The sequence below is a fragment of the Crocodylus porosus genome, unplaced genomic scaffold (genome assembly GCF_001723895.1).
Source record: "Crocodylus porosus isolate Cpor-Errol unplaced genomic scaffold, CroPor_comp1, whole genome shotgun sequence".
In the NCBI taxonomy this organism is placed as follows: domain Eukaryota; kingdom Metazoa; phylum Chordata; order Crocodylia; family Crocodylidae; genus Crocodylus; species Crocodylus porosus.
Window position 1 is genome coordinate 703,473 of NW_017728905.1, and position 16,241 is coordinate 719,713.

Below are 16,241 nucleotides of genomic sequence, written 5' to 3' on the forward strand. Positions count from 1 at the left end.
TGCCCTAAATTGAAGATACCAAGTCAATCTTTAAAACTGCCAATATCTCGTCCACCGTGAAGTCAGAGGAGCCCTCTGCAACAAGGGTCAACCTTGCACATGGTTCACTTGGCATTTCCCTCCCCCAAGTCCTAAACATGAGAGATGCATCATTTCAAATGCATCCTAGTCTGAACAGCTTACGCTGGCATAGCACAGAGACTCCAAATGGACTAGATACAGACTAGAAAAACCTCTGCTTTCTGTGAGAAACATTTAATTGAAGACAACGAGTTACAGGAGAACAAACTTACAGAATAACCGTAACAGACTGTTCAAAAAAAGGAAAATAATTCTAGCTGGCAACTGCACCAGACAAGATACCCCAAACCAATGTCTGGGACAGCAGCAGCACAGTACAGATTCAGTCTTCTTGGAGTACTCTGAAGGAGCAACAATACTGAGGAACTGTTTAAAGAAAGGGTTAATACAGCATTATTCCCTTTGGCATGGGACACTTCAAGGAACTTAAACCTACTTAAGCTAGTACAGCAAACTATTCCCAAAGGAAGTCATTCCTTTCCAGAAAATGCCCCTGGGGCCTCACGGTTATTGCTAATCGTTCCTATATGACAAAGGCTCTGGGAGCTACATCTTTCCCAAGTTTTGGGATACCAATAACTCATACAATTGGATGATGGTACGATATTTTAATCCACCATTTTATATTGTACTCTCAGCTGATGCTTTCAGATATGAATTATGCATGGATATTCTAAGACTAAAGAATTTGCAACCTAGTGGATATTTTCTTCAAGCTATAAACGTTCACTTCACTACCTCTCCCTGGATGAATTATTTTCATCCACGGCTAAATTTCCCCTGCTATTTGCTCAAAGGTGTACTAGAAGAGACTGGGGAATCATTCAAGGTACCCATGGTGAAGCCAAATACTTATAAACACATTAAGGCAGGTTCCATGTCATTTAGTTTTGGACACAGATTGCTGGTCACTCCACTGCACATGCAAATAAGAAAGATTCAACACTTAATAAAAAGCATTAGATTCATTTTGAGATATAGAAAAATCTTTTTTTTTTTCTTTTCTCGTTTTAAAAGAGGTCAGAACATTACTACACTCGAAAAGAGATGTGTAGACAAACCTATGGGAATGAGTCTCCTTCCTCCACACTCACGTAACAGAGGTTGGGGTACATGGCACCAGAAGAGAAAGGAGGATTTTTTCCCTCATAGTTGACCAGAGATGAGTCGTTATGCTGTACTCTCCTTTTTAGCTGTAGAGATCTTTCTAACCAGACTTACATCAAAGCTGAACACTCCTTATACCACATGCTGATATATATACTTTTGGAAAACCTAACGGGCTATATGTTTGAACACACACAAGTTTCCATACCAAGCATTGGCAGCTAGTGCATTTTACGTGGTACAGGAACTAGCTATGAAAACAGGTTGTCACTGATGCAAGACTGATCCCAACTGTACCTTCCCCAACTCATCATAGTGTCAAATAGAAGCAGCAGAGGCTTTTCATCTCTGAGCCTACGCTTCAAGTCCAATGTGGTCTTGTGAGGCAAATGAAATTCAGTCACCTGAATTCACGTATGGAATGACAATCCACAACATAAAGTGACCTCCTACAGTCTGGTACAAACTGGTAGCCTATATATAGCAGAGTAGCCAAGGAGTGAATGAGGATCTCTCATCTGTGTCAGAGAGAAAATTGTTTTTCAGGTTCACCACTAAATATACTTAGAAGGGCCTGGGGAAAAAAAAACAAACAAAAAATTGATCACATCTTATCACTGACTGATGAATAAAATAAGGAATTTGGTTTCTAGTATTAAACTTTGCACCATTTTTATATCCCTTTCCCCCCCTCCCACTTTTGTATCCCCAACTGCCCTACGATTTTAGAAAGAGAAGAAAGCAGAGTTTAGTCAAGTTCCATCTTCAAAACTGCCCAGCAATTAATGAGTCTTCAAATTCCCAACATTCTTCCTGAAGTGGACATCAAACATGCTCACAGGTACTGTTGGATGGTTGGTGCAATTTACTCTGCAGACACTCTTGGCTTTGTAAATAGTTGTGCTGACCCTGCTGATAGGGCTTATACTGGGAATTCTGAGACGGTACTCCCTAGAAGAGGAGGAAAGACAGACGATTCAGTAAAGTCATAAGAAACCTTTACATTTTTACAGCAGATGGTCTCTTTGAAGATGAGAGTGGTGTCTTGTCTAGATATTCAACACTCTGCTTCCTTGGCCCCTTTTCTCCACTGTAGCCTGTTACCTTGCTGGCTGCTGTTGCTTCAGCATCAGAAATTATAAGAAAGCTAACAGAGTGAAAATGGCAGAAGAAAAAGCAACCCAAATATAAAAGCAGACTCTTTCCAAGCAAATCCTATGAAAACGATCTTCTCCCTGTGTGGAGGGGAGGAAAACAAAAGTCATTCCTGATCATACATGGGCCTCTCTCTTGCTCTCAAAGGCAGATTTCTTCTTTCTCCTGTTCCATCTTAGGGACTCTTTCCTCCTCAAAGATTTTGTTCCTTGGCCTACAGACTCACAAAACTGCAACCTTTTCAATGAAGCACCAGGGATATTGGCCATCCCATTCCAGTGACAGAACTGTTCTTCTTGGGGTATAATTTAAAATGAGCAGTGACTGACCTCTGCTTTGTCTCACTGCATGAATTTAATTGACAGTACGTATGACTCCTGACCAGGATTGCATCAAAGCAGAGCAAGGGAACAGAAACACTGTTTTTCCCCACCACAAAACAGCTCCTCATGCCCATGTACTCCATTTCATATTATACTAACTGAAGTATCTTAGCTTGGTCCTACATGAATCATAGAAAATAAAAACTCTGTTTCTACTTTGAATTATCTGAGTCAGTTTATAAGGCAACAGCCTTATAAGGTCTGCTTTTACTTTTAACATGTTCCCTTGTAATCAGCACCAGCAGAAGTCATGTACGTTAAAAGGGGACGATACATTCTGTATGGAAGGCGACTTTAAAAGGAACAGTGAACTTGGAAAGCACACTCCTGTCAAAGTGTTGATCCTACTACTAATACAGGCAGCACCTAAGATTGCACTAACTGAAAGATTTTAAAAGGCTGTTTCTTTTTTTCAGTTTACTGAAAATGCCTGAGACCACCTTGTATATTCAGTTGCTCACTTTTTGATGGATAGATTACACTTCCAAGCTCTTGGACACTGTTCAGAGTAAGCCTCAGGCACAGACTCTATCCAAGCCCTACAAAAGAGTCTTTACTGGTAAAGCAAAAGTCAACTGAAGTGAGACGAAAACTAACTAAATTCCCAAGGAAAGATAGTAAACACATCTAGTGAGGCCACCCCTCAAGCCCAACAACTGTACCCTCCTGGGAGCGGCCTAAATACTTTCACAGTGGAAAACAGGAAAAAATATTTTTAAAAATCCAAGATGTTATTTAAAGGGTGCATTTTCCAAAGATTTTCTAAGAACTTTCAGTGTTTCGTAAAAAGGCACTAACATATTGAGTGCATTTAGCACCTTTGAAGAAAATATTCCTTGATCAAAGAACAGTTATAAAACATACAGCAACAAAACAAGCTCTTGGCACATATCGTCTCAACCGAAGTATTTCAATTGCTGGTCTGAACACATTGCTTAACCTCTATGCCAGTGGTTCTCAACCTTTTCAGACTCTCAGCACCCCTCAGAAAATGCCAGCTCGTCATTTGCACTTGGTTTTTTTTGATTATCAGAAAATAATACAGCAATTCTTCTGTTGCAAAGAACTCAGAAAGGCCGTAACAGGTCCAAATGTTTTCAACACTATGAATTCCTATTTGAAACTTCTGGGTTTATCTTGTGAATCATGCTTGCACAATTATCAGCACTAAGAACACATGACATGCCACAGCACTTTTGAAAGGATCTCAAGGTGCTCCAGCCCCCAAATGAGAATCACTACTCTATGGTAAGATTCCACAGAGAAGTATCATTTCAGGTCCAACAGTGTTTTTGGGACAGACACTTGTCAATCTAGAACAAAACACCCCCAAATTAATTTCAAATTAGATAAACTTCAAGTCACCTACCTTTAACAACTGAATCCTTGAAAAATTTAAAATGAATTAATGGTTCCAAGATGTATGCTAAACCCACGTTAGATGAAGCCACTCAGCTTTAAATTGCATGAGAACAGCATTAGTTCCAATTATTGCTGCATTATTTAGTGCAGATTATAAGGTGAGAAAGGAGGTAACAGAGCAGAATTACCATATTACCTGGACTATACATTCTCCATCTCTTGGTCATGATCCTGTTCCTCCTCTTCCTCTTCTTCTTCTCCCTCTTCATCTCCCCCTTCCTTCTCTAAGGGTGCTTCCCCATCTCTTGCTATTTCCTCCACATGGGCAAGCATGTCAGCCATCAGCGCTTCTTCCAGCCTCTTCCGCACCTGCTGCACCAACTCCTCCTGCTTCCTGCCAGAAATTAAAAAAAACCCTCTTGCATTACTTCTAGCAGTAAGTCTGAGGGCTTTTAACCTCCCTTTCTTTAAATATGGGATGAGAGCTGATGGAAGAAAGAGCTAAAAAGGAAGTCCCAAAATGTTCCTTTCCTTTTTTTAAAAAAACATAAATATCCCAACATCATGGTACCAATGGAACCGGTACACTTAAAGTTGTTTTTAATGGGAAGTGTAAGACAAGTGAAAACAGTCTCTTAATTTTTACCAAAAACTTAGCCCTTTAAGAAGAAATTTACCCAGTGACTGCCACAGGTTGTGGGTATTTCTATTTCTGGGGTGAGGAAGAAAAGAATGCACCACTCAAAAGTTTCAATCATTTCCAAGAATAAAAGTCGGGAGAAAACATCTTGCTCATTTTTAAAAAGTTATTGCACCTTTCTTTGAAGCAGACTTGAAATGTGGCACAAGGGGTCTGTGTGTCAGAGATGTGCCTTTTGCTACCTTGTTCAAATTTAGCTAGGTGAAAAATTTAGGCTTAGCTTTTAGCAATTAAATTCTTTGAAAACCAGCTGTGACTGGAGGCCAACATGTTGGGAACCAGGCAAAGAATGGACTTGATGCCACAAGGAAGAGATACCTGAAGAAGTCATGGGCCTGGGTAAAAACTAGTACTGGGATAAGAAACTTAGGTGAGGTGTGGAAACAGTCGCTAAGACTGCAGGACAAACCACAGGCAAAGAAAATGAGTCCAGGAGTCAAAGAATTTATTTCTTGATTACAATTATATGCCACCCTTCCCAAAAAGGCTGGATAAGGGAACTGGAAATGCAGGGAGTAACGGGGAAGATGACTGCACTGGAACAGGGAGCCTAGAGGAGTTGATACTGAGCCTGGAATAAGGAGTGGAAATTAAGGCTGGACAGACAAGAATGGTAATATAATGAGGAGTTAAGGTAAGAGAAGACACAGAGCTGGGTTTAAGTAAAGGGGTCAGTTGGAAACAGACAGGAAAGTTCATCACCACTCCATCTCACTCTCTTAGGAAGTCCATGAAAATCAAGATGCCTGTCTTACCAGTAATATATATATTCCCAGTCAGCAAACATACACTAAACACATTGTCAAGTGGGTTATTCCACTACTTCTAGTGCACAACCGTAACAGGTTGGCATCCTTTCACAGTTACTTGATTAGCATAAATGACAAAGATTGTCTCATGGATCTAAAGATTCTACGCCTGCTGGTAACTATGCAACCGCTGATAATAATGACATATGGTGGAATTTCTGGTTATTTCAGTTCATGAGGTTAAAAAAACCCTAGGAATTTGCACAAACACTCATTATGGCAAAAGAACATTATAATAAGCTGCAAAGTCAAGCACACAATAGTTTGGAAATGCCAGAAATAATTCAGGCCTCCCATACATTTGAATAAGTCTTTTTTTCTATGATCACATACTTTCTCCCCCCCACCCCCCCCCTTTTTTTTTTTAAACCACTGCCTGCCTCAGTGCAAGGTGTAGGGTGGATGGACCTGCTCTTGACATGAATCCAGGCTCTTGCATAGTAGAAAATAGTGCTGCTGGAATACTGGTTTCATTTGTTCAATAGCTGGAAAGAGGACAGGGATTGCAAGGAGAGAAAGGAAGGTCTTATGGTTAAGCCACATGAATGCCCCTTGGAGAACTAGTTTATTCCTGCCTGTGCCATGGAGTACACGTGTGATGCTATTCATGTTACCTAAACTTTTCAGAACGGTCACTAAATTGTACCTCCCTCAACTATAAAGGCAAAATTTGAGATCCAGGAGCTGACTTACGGAAGTGTTGAGCGCTCACAGCTGTAACTGAAATCAAGGAGAGCTGTATTTTGAGTTTGTAAAAGCCTATAAAATGCCAAGTTCTGTGAAAAGGCAAGTTCTAAGTGCCTTAAATTTGGGTACTCAAAATTACTGCACATTTTGGACTAACATTTCTGTGACTCATAATATCTCTGAGTTTCTGATAAATTGGAGACAATGCCCTTCCATCTCACAAGGCGGACAATGCCCTTCCATCTCACAAGGCATAAGTTTAATGATGCTCATGAAACACTATGAAATGCTAATAATAGACACCGTCTAGCAGGGGTATTAAACTAGTCTGGCCCATCAGGCCAGATCAATGGTCCAAGGCTGGCCCCATGGGCCAGACTGGGCCTACGGATTCTTTTACCCACCCACATGGCTGGATCTTATGCCTGCACCACCCGCTTTGACTAGTCTGGAACTGCACCACAAGAAAGAGTGCTGGAGGGCTGGTACAGGATGCATGCTGCATGCAACACCTTTTCCAGCCAGTCTGGGCCCTCTGCTGCATAGGGTGTGGGCAGGCAGTGTGTGTAGCATGGGACCCAGGCTGGCTGGGGCCTGTGTTTCATGTGGTATACATTTAGGGCCCTGCATGTGGGGCTGGTCCAGCACACATTGACTGCAGAGGAAGCCCCAGACCTATGGGCAGCATTGTGGCCCAGGCTATAGGACTGGATCCAGCCTGCAGGCCAGATCTTTGACACCCCTGCCATAGATAATTCTGTATTCAGAGGAAGGCTTAAAAAAAACACATGCAATAAATAAAGTGTGGAGCTACATACATCGAGGTAAAAAAATACTGCATAGATGCTCATGAAGTGATAAGTCCATTTTGTGTGTTGAATGAGGCAAGTGTTCCATGGAAAAATATAGTGGACAATCATGGTAATTAATAACTACATCATAATCCATATGCACAAGGGGACCAAATTCAGGTTTCACATTCAAACTTAATTCTGGCATTTTCTAACTTGTGCATGCTTGACTTCAAGGTCTTTTAAGAATGTGAGGATTCTTCTATAAATAGCATAGATAAGAAACAAAAAGATGTTTCCTTCAAGTAGTATAATTGCTTAGTAGCTAGACATGTTGAAGTTAGAGGCTGGAATTTAGGGGAAAAAAGTTTACAGGCCAAAACTTGATCAACTTTAACTTTGTTGCTGGAGAATACTGCCATTTAGCAAGGAATACTGCCACTGACAGCAAGGAATGCCTAGTTGAAAATAAGACCAGTGTCATGCAGAGGCAGTTAATATTATTCCTGACACTGAGAACGCAAGTGTACAAAATGGAAACAGGAGCAGCCAGTTACTGCTTGCACATTTGGAATGGAGGAGGAGAAGAGAAATGAGAGTTTCTTTTAAAAGCATCTTAAACTAGGACACACTGAACCTCAAATTTGTTTATTCAATACAAAAAGAGGTCTCTTTACATATAATGGACAAGTGTCAGCTAGAACTGCAGGGAGCAACTGGCTGAACATGGCCCAAAGAAAAATTTAAACACTAGTGGCATTTCAAAGGGGATGAGGGTAGGGGAAAAGGAGCATTTTTCCGACTTTTGATGCACTGATTTAAAACAACAAAATAAAACCAGCATGTCATACTCCTACCAGCTTGGCTTTGCTAAAATAGGCATTAACCATTTCAGTACCAAGAACCATCCCAAGAGAAGGAAAAATCCTTTTCTGCTTCAATACCTAATATCTTCATCTGTCACCATAAATGCTTTACAGAGAGGCTGTGAGGTGTTTAGCCATACACCAGGATTCTTCTCTACCGCTGCAGACAGCTGTCCAGTGATGGGCATAGTGCTAGTATGCAGGGCACTAGCTATGGCAGAAAGAAGGGTTTCATCTGTGCAGCCAGGTCCAACACCTACATTTGTTAAAACAGGAAGAGTCAGCAATTTTACAGACTCAGTAGAAATAACCAAGAGCAATATGGGCTTCTGTCATGTTTTGTAAGTGATACAGCTATTTACTGTTACTTAAGGTCAGCACAACATAAATTTCACAGCTGTAGCCATTTCAGATTGATTTCAAAGTCTAAGAGTCCTTGTTTTATGCACCCCAAATTAAACCGGTCCTGCTCATCCAGTGGTATAGCAACACTTTTATGTTTTAGAATAATATTAATTTTCTTCTCCTTTTTCCTAGGAGTCCTGTATCACCCCATTCTAAGCTATGTCACTTTCTCCTGCTATCTCTCACTAACCCTCAGGGCTACGGTCACCAAACTTAGTCTTCCTAAACCACAGTATTATCAATTCTGAACTTAGGACTTGTCCATACTGTGCTAAACACAAGACTGGAAGTGGATTAAGGCAACACTCCCTCTAGAACATACAATCAAATTGATATAACAGTGCCAGGACTATAGTTAAAAGCATACACTAATTACCTTGTAAACCCTTTGGAAGGTCCATTGTTTTCACCAGCTCTTCTGCAATGTCAAAGGCATTCAGTCCACTTAGTTTCTTTTCCCAGAAGAGCTAACATCAAAGAAAACACGTATTCATTCTTGTAAAACAGAAAAATGAGTTTAACACTGCAGAGCACCCAATGGCCATGCCAAAGTATCCAGTTTGGGCACCAGAGCAGATATATCAGAGGGGCCTGATGCGTCTTTGGAAAGGGAACAGTTTGCGTTACTATAAAAAAAAAAAAATCAACAAAACCTCTCCAAGGTTGGATCTCCTACCATATCATTTTTGTCCTGATTTACTAGCTTGAACATTGTTTCTTTTTCTCTTTTCCAGACCCTCCAATGTTTCTAATCTTCCTTTCTGCTGCAGCGCTAGGATGGCAAGCCAACACTGGCAAGACCTCATCCAAGAGTAAATTAAGAGGGGCTGTACTTCTGAGCTAACATTTCTTTTGGCAGGTTGATTTATTCTTAATCCTTGTTCTTTAGCAGACGGCTAAGAAAACTGTTCCCCAGCTTCCCTTCGGGAGTTGCTTCTAAATGGGACAGGAGAGTTATTCAGCTCTCTTGAAAATTAAAGATTAATAAAATAACTGCAATAGTTTGTCAGCAGATAAATCAGCAACATCTAGCAACTGCCCAAAATGGTAGATGTCTGGAATGAAGCTTTTCAGGTAGGGAAGACATGGGCCAATCTGGTAAAAAAAAACAAAAACAAAAGGCAATGACACAGCAGGATATATGTTCAGATCATAATCCCAGACGCATATTATCATTACAGGTAGTTGGATAAAGGATTATACCAATTTACCTGACAATGCTTTCCTTCTGTGGCTAAAAATCTAATTCACCTAGGGTTTAGAAACTACCAACTCCAATGAGCCCGCAAAGCTCCATAGAAATCTCCCCCACCCCATATCACAAGGAGAGCCAAATTATGGTTCCTTCTCCTTGGCCTGTCAAAATAGCATCTGTCCATTCTACGAAGAATAGGAGATTCAACTTCCAAATCACAGAGAGCAACATTTAGGCCATGATTTTGACATCCAGTAGATATTAAACTCAATAGCTGAATGGCCTAAGAACTTATTCCAAAGTTTGAGGGCAGACCAAAAACTGCCTGACCAAAGTTAAAGAGAATATTGCAGCCTGTGAGTAAAATAGTTGGAAGCTATTCTAGCAAGGCCTGCAGCATAGAGTAGCACACAGGGCTGGAGATTAATAGGTAGAGGGTGCAGAGAAGGATACAGAAAGATAATGAGCTTGCAATAGCCCTTTATGCCTAACTGAGTTAGATAAATGGACCCATCCAAATGCAGGGAGCCTCAAAAATATCTGCCTGGGAGAGATATGAAATGATATTTTTAAAATACAAAGAGAAAATAGGTGGGGTAAGAAATAGACCAATATAAGGCAAGGTTGAAACCAAGGAGGCTGTGTTGAAATTATCATCTTGCTTGGGGAAAAAAAAAAGTCACCGAGGGAAGAATTACTTTCAAATGTATCGTAAGTCCTATTTCAGACAGATACTCTGAGGTCGAGTAAAAGAGCTTTGAAATGCCTCTATTATACAGCATTTTCAGTTTGAAAAAAATTAATTTCCCCTTGGTATGAAGTATATTGTAATACAGCTACAGCTTCAAAAGTACGGAACAAGAGCAGGCAACTGAAAAATTAGGTGAACAGTTGAGAGCAACTGAATATACTAATGACAACTGAACACCTAGTGTCTAGGTAACTAAAAAGATGGATTTACTATAGGAAAGGATTCATGGAAACCCCATCAATAACTGCCGAAGTGACAGGCTGCCAGTTCCAGGTAGCAGCAATGAAATGAGAACTTCCAACAAAAGAATTTGCACTTCCAAAAGATTTGTTTTTACCAATCTTTATAACTACATACATCCAAAACACAGGTTTTTGTACCCTATGATCTAAATTAAATGTCAAGGTTTCCCTTTGCTTTGGATCACCTCTAGTTTACAAATATATAATACTTTAACTTAAAGTACAACTGGGTTTTGGGCTGGGTTTTGGCTGTTGTTGATGGCATTCAGGTACTGAGCATGTCCCAAGACAGTGATTCTCACCTTTATTACTCTCACCACACCTCCTACCCGCTTACCTAGAACCCATGGTCCTCTTGGTAGTCATGCTGCAGAGACATCGCAGCTAGGTCTATATCAGGGCTCGGTAAAATATGGCCCGTGGGCTGGATCTGGCCCACGAAACGATTCTATCCAACCTGCAGCCACTCTTTTGAAGGAGAACTGTATTTAGCCAGCAGTTGCCCTGGCTTTCGGCAGCTCTCGCCCTCCTCTCTCCCTTGCCGTAGATGGCAGCAGCAGCAGCAGCTCCAGTAGCCAGGCAGCCACTCCCCTCCCTGGCCCAGCTGGGCCCAGCCCAACCACACAGCCTCCAGTGTATGCTCCATGTGTGAGCTCCTGGCCAGGCTTTGGCCCGGCCAGGATGTCTGCATGCAGCTCCGACCCTACGGCCATGTGCAGACCAGACAGCTTGGACCCCAGCAAGAGTCGAAGCTCAGGTATGGTTCTCCCTGCAGGCAGGGGAGGGAGTGCAGGGGGAAGAGAGCCAGGAGCTGCGGGTTATCCAAAAATTGTCACTTGTGTCTGTGCCTGTAATGTGCATCACCTGTGCCATACTTAGGACCCATTAGCGGTATCCAAGTATGGTAAAAGCTCCGTTATTCGGCATCCCCTGGGAATGGGGGATGCCGGATAACAAAATATGCCAGTTAATTGAGCGGCCCCAGCTGCCGCTTCTCCCGTGGGCACCACGGGACGGGGAGGTGGGCCCCGCACAGCCTGTTATGCCCCTGGGCCGTGGGGGCTCGGCAGCACCGGCTGCTTTGCTCCGAGCCACAGAGGCTTGGAGAAACCGTAAGTGCCACAGCGGGCACTTCCGGTCTCACTTTATTTTACAAGCCAGCATCCTGGTTAGTGGAGCATGCTGGCTTGCAAGATGCTGGATAACAGAACTTCTACTGTACGTGACAGGGGATCCAAATAGTATTCTATTTATACTATGAACAACATGGTTATGAACACTGTTTCAATATGTAGGACAGACTCAATGGAAATTCAGAATGTAGTCAGACATGATTTTAACTACAATAAAGCTGTGATCTGACAAAGGATAAGCTGATTACTAATCACAATGCCCTGCGTGCCCTAAACTACATGACGGAATAACTGTAACAAATCTGGGAGGCAAGCAATTCTCAAACTTGTAAACTGATGCATTTCAAATATTAAGAAAGACAGTGTCAGGGCACATTTATCCTACTTTGGAGCGGAAAAGAAAATGAAAATTGCAATCATATTCATACACCTCCCTGTTTAACACAAAGCAACGTTTCTTCGTTTTGGGAAAGTGGCAGATAGTGCAAAACGTACCTGGCGGGGTTGGTCCACAGCCTTCTGAGGATCACTCTTCACTTTATTGCTGGGATGGTTTGTGATCTTTGTGACAGGCTGCTTGAAGATGGAAGCTGTCTGTCTAACAGGGAGCGCAGTGTTTAAATCAGGCTTGCCCTAAAGATTCAAAAACAAAAAGAAAGACGACCACATTTTTCAGATATTGCCAAAATGTAACATTTAACACCACCCCAAAGTGAATCAGCTTCCTCTTTCACTGTCTGTTTAGAAAACTGATTAGAGGGCTGAAGATGCAAGTTTCCTCCCTCCCAAATATATTTTGTACTTTTCCAGTTTGCAAGCTGACTTTGTTCTATGCTTTAATTGTTTAACTTAGCTGAACTTGCCTTAGGACTTCATTACGTGACGTCTTGGTATCACGAGGCCTGAGGATACCAGTGCAACCCTGGAAATAGTACTTGATATTAAACTAATTGCACAGTAAAGAGAACAAGACTAGTTTGCAGGTCCAGAAGTCAGCTGCATTTCCACTACATTCAATTAAATAAAACAATATCATATGTTAAATTTAGATTTCATACCTGCCTCCTGCCCAAATAAGATCCTAACAGTTTTGAGTCCGAGAGCTAAAAACGTAGTTTCTTTTAAAGTGGAAGATAAAAGAAACTGAATGTTTAGCTCTCAGCCTTAAAAACTGTTAGGTTCCCATTTGGGCAGGAGGCAGGTATGAAATCTAGATTTAACATATGATATTGTTTTATTTAATTGTCATATTTAGTTAAATGTCTTTTCCATCATATGCAAATACCCATTTTTAGGAGAAGGAATGACAACAATGCATGGAGAGTTAACACGCAGCTCCTAATATGGCTGTAGGATGTATTTTATTCTTGGGGACAGGGATTCAATATACAGTAAAAGCTGTGTTAACTAGCATTCTAGTATCCGGTTAGTAGAGTGTGGCGGTATTTCCAGCCAGCCAGACATGGGAGTGAGAGGGGGGAAACTTGCACACAGCAGCTGCTGCTGCCACCAACCACCCTGTGCTGTTGCCACTCTGCATGCAGCCACTTCCCACCACCCTGTGCTGCCGCTGCTCTGCATGCAGCTGCTGGCACCCCCCACCACTGCTCCACATCCCAGCAAAAGCCCCTGCTTCAGATAAGCAGCATTTTTCGATTACCAACACCCCCATTCCCCACTCGTGCCGGATAACAGAGCTTTTACTGTATGTGGTAAAAATGTTCAACTGATGAGATCTGGTCAAGTTATTCAAAGCAAAACAGTATTTCCTTTGGATCATTCATGAACTGATCCAAACCCAATTTGCTAACTGTTTCACTATTTACATATCGCTGAATAGGCCAGAGAGAATTTCCAGCATTCAGGTTGTTAATAATCCCTGTCCTACGTGCTAAAATCACAAGCTCTCAGAGGCAGGACTTCGTTTCTTAAGTGTCAGTAAGAAAGTGCCTAGTGCCTTCAAGAATGCTGTAAGCAAATAATACAACTTTATTTGTAATAATTTAGGCCACCCACTATTGTTCATTAATTGGCCAATTTACAATTATTAACTTACTTACTGGGCGATTTGTTTGTTTCGCTAACATTCAAAAGGCTTGAGAGATTCAGAAATGCATGTACCTGACTGTTGTCCAAATATTCATAAATGATATGACCCAATAAATATCAAATCATTCTCAACTCGTATTCACGAAAATATCTGCAGTTAAAATCTACCTATGAGTATATCTAGCACCCATTCCTCAGACAATTCCCATCTATAAGCATGATTCAAAAGTCTAACTTACGCATGACGTCAGAAATATCGTTCTGACAACAGAAGCGATATGGCTAATGCTGAAATAAACAGAAAGGGCAAACCTCCCACTACAGCATGTGCTTACTTTGGCTTGGTTAGAACAGTCATAGCGCATCCGCTGTCTATTCTTGTTCATCTTGCTCATCAGCATTTTCCCCGTACGGAAGTCAAAAGTGCTCAGGTCCATGGAGCTCCCCAGGTAACGGGCTAGCTGGGGCTTGCTCCGGAACTTCTTACCACTTGGGCTGAGAGATACACAAAGGAAACAAGGAAAGAAATTAAACTTTTGGGGCTGACGCCAATGTTGGTTTCAATACAAAAAGACAGCCAGGATCTCAATCCCCTTGTGAAAGAAAGAAATGATAGCAAACATTCAGAAGGCCCCTATCCATACTTGAGGCAGGGATATGCCAGCTGGGTTTGTTTTCCTTCTTTCCCACAATCACTATGGAAGATAGGCCCTATATGCAGGACAAATTAGTCTGATCTATGTATCAAAGGTCAGATTTAGTCCAGGTGCAAAGGACTGAAGCACACTTTATACCAGAACTGAACTTGACCGTGAAGGGACAGCGTCAAACATTCATTACCCACTGGCTTAAGCTAAAGTATGTCAAAGTATTTTCTCTTTTTACTGTTGTTTCCCTTCTCAGATTGTCAGCTAATGACTTTCTTGCCTCCTAGCTGTTACATAATGCATCAAACTCACCTCAAGGGAACATTATGTTAGACTGGCATTACAATCTTCTGCCTACCTCCTCCCCCCCAACACTCAAATTGTACACTCAGATTTAATTACAAGCTTCTGATTTCAGTTTGATCATTTATCTTCATGATAACAGAGCATTGTGGAACAGTTAGGAGGCAAGGAAATCAGTAGCTGAGGATCCGAAAAGGGGAACTAAGTAACAACAACAACAAAAATCTTTTGGTGAAATTAACAATGGAACAAAGATCAAAGCCCTGGAAGACATTGCATTAGAAGCTAAACAATTAAAGATGCTCTTTAAATATTTGATTCTGTATGATGGGTGAAAGCTAAACAAGTGTATGCCAAGAGGCCCAACTGCTTTTGGGGGAAGTGGGGGTAGGCAGGGGGGAGGAAGTGGGAGGGTTATAAAATAAAATACATCAAATGAACTGACAGTAGTAATGTGGCACTCAGCTTTGTGGACTAGATCCTCCTCACTTTCTAAGTTATTTTTTTGAAAAAGACAAAAAACCAATAAATTGAGGTCAGTTGAATCATACTAGTGTAAAGTTGCTGGGAAGAGAAGCACACACAAGTCTGAAAAGAAAACCAGTTTCCATGTGGTACTGTTGATCACAAAAGATACACACAATACTGCTTCTTTGTTCAATAGGTGCCATTGCATCTTTAACACCAGTAGCAATCAAAATCCTAGGTTGTTCTCTAGCTTGATGGAGGCCTATTCCACATATGGAGTGTCACCAACTGCATTACAAGGCTCAAAGTGGGTCAGTACTGTGACCAGGATGATGGCAGTCAGGCTTGACACCAAGGGGTCACAAGCAGACAACATCAGGAACAGAGCTTAAAACAGTCACAAGCCAGGACCAGACTGGAACAATAAGCCAGGGAGTCAGGAGCCAGTAAGTCAAGAAGGAGGGACCTGGATTGGAGTAAGTGGGCAGGAACCAGGGACAACTTTGGCATGGCCCAGGAGCTAGGCAATTAGGAACGAGGAGCCCAGAGCTAGACAGAGAGGTATCAGTGCTGAGTAGCCCCTGGGCACAGAAAAGGTTTTTGCTTATAAACACAACAGCCATGCCCCTGCAATTAATTAAACCATGCTGGGATCACTTCAGTAACGATGGCCAGTGGGGAGGCTAAGTAGCCTGCTTGCTGCCCTGACTCCTAACAGAGAGAAGCAACATCTACACTCAAACCACCGCTGCCAAGAAGCTGGTTGGCTAATAGGCCTGTGTGAAGTGGCCAGTATTCACTTTGGATTCGGCCGACTGGGGGGTCAGTGATTCAATTTGATGATTCGAATTACTGCCCTGATTCAATTCAGCCAAATCTGATTTGGATATTCGGCTGCTCCCAAATCTCTGAATCAGCCAGGCCAGGGCCATTCCTCGCCCCTTCCCAGCCCAGCGATGGCTGCCCTGCCTGCCCCAGCTCCCGGCTCTTTGGAGGAAAAAAAAAAAAAAAATTAGCCCCCACCCTGGCCATCGTTACTGAAATGAACCCAGCATGGTTTAATTAATTGCAGGGGCATGGCTGTTGTGTTTATAAGCAAAAACCCTT

General features: G+C 41.9%; 1 protein-coding gene across 2 annotated transcripts in view; it reads right to left on the minus strand.

Annotated features, from left to right (window-relative positions):
* Positions 1 to 234: 234 nt before the first annotated feature.
* MBD3 (methyl-CpG binding domain protein 3) overlaps positions 235 to 16,241 on the minus strand; it is a 26,577-nt gene continuing 10,570 nt past the window's right edge. For both annotated transcript variants that reach the window (XM_019557027.1, XM_019557026.1), the window contains exons 4-9: positions 14,052 to 14,211; positions 12,163 to 12,300; positions 8,723 to 8,813; positions 8,020 to 8,197; positions 4,285 to 4,482; positions 235 to 2,139 (exon numbers count right to left, since the gene is read on the minus strand). In XM_019557027.1, the coding sequence (XP_019412572.1) occupies positions 4,290 to 4,482; positions 8,020 to 8,197; positions 8,723 to 8,813; positions 12,163 to 12,300; positions 14,052 to 14,211 (760 nt within the window). In that variant the 3' untranslated portion in view covers positions 235 to 2,139; positions 4,285 to 4,289. The remainder of the gene's footprint in view (positions 2,140 to 4,284; positions 4,483 to 8,019; positions 8,198 to 8,722; positions 8,814 to 12,162; positions 12,301 to 14,051; positions 14,212 to 16,241) is intronic.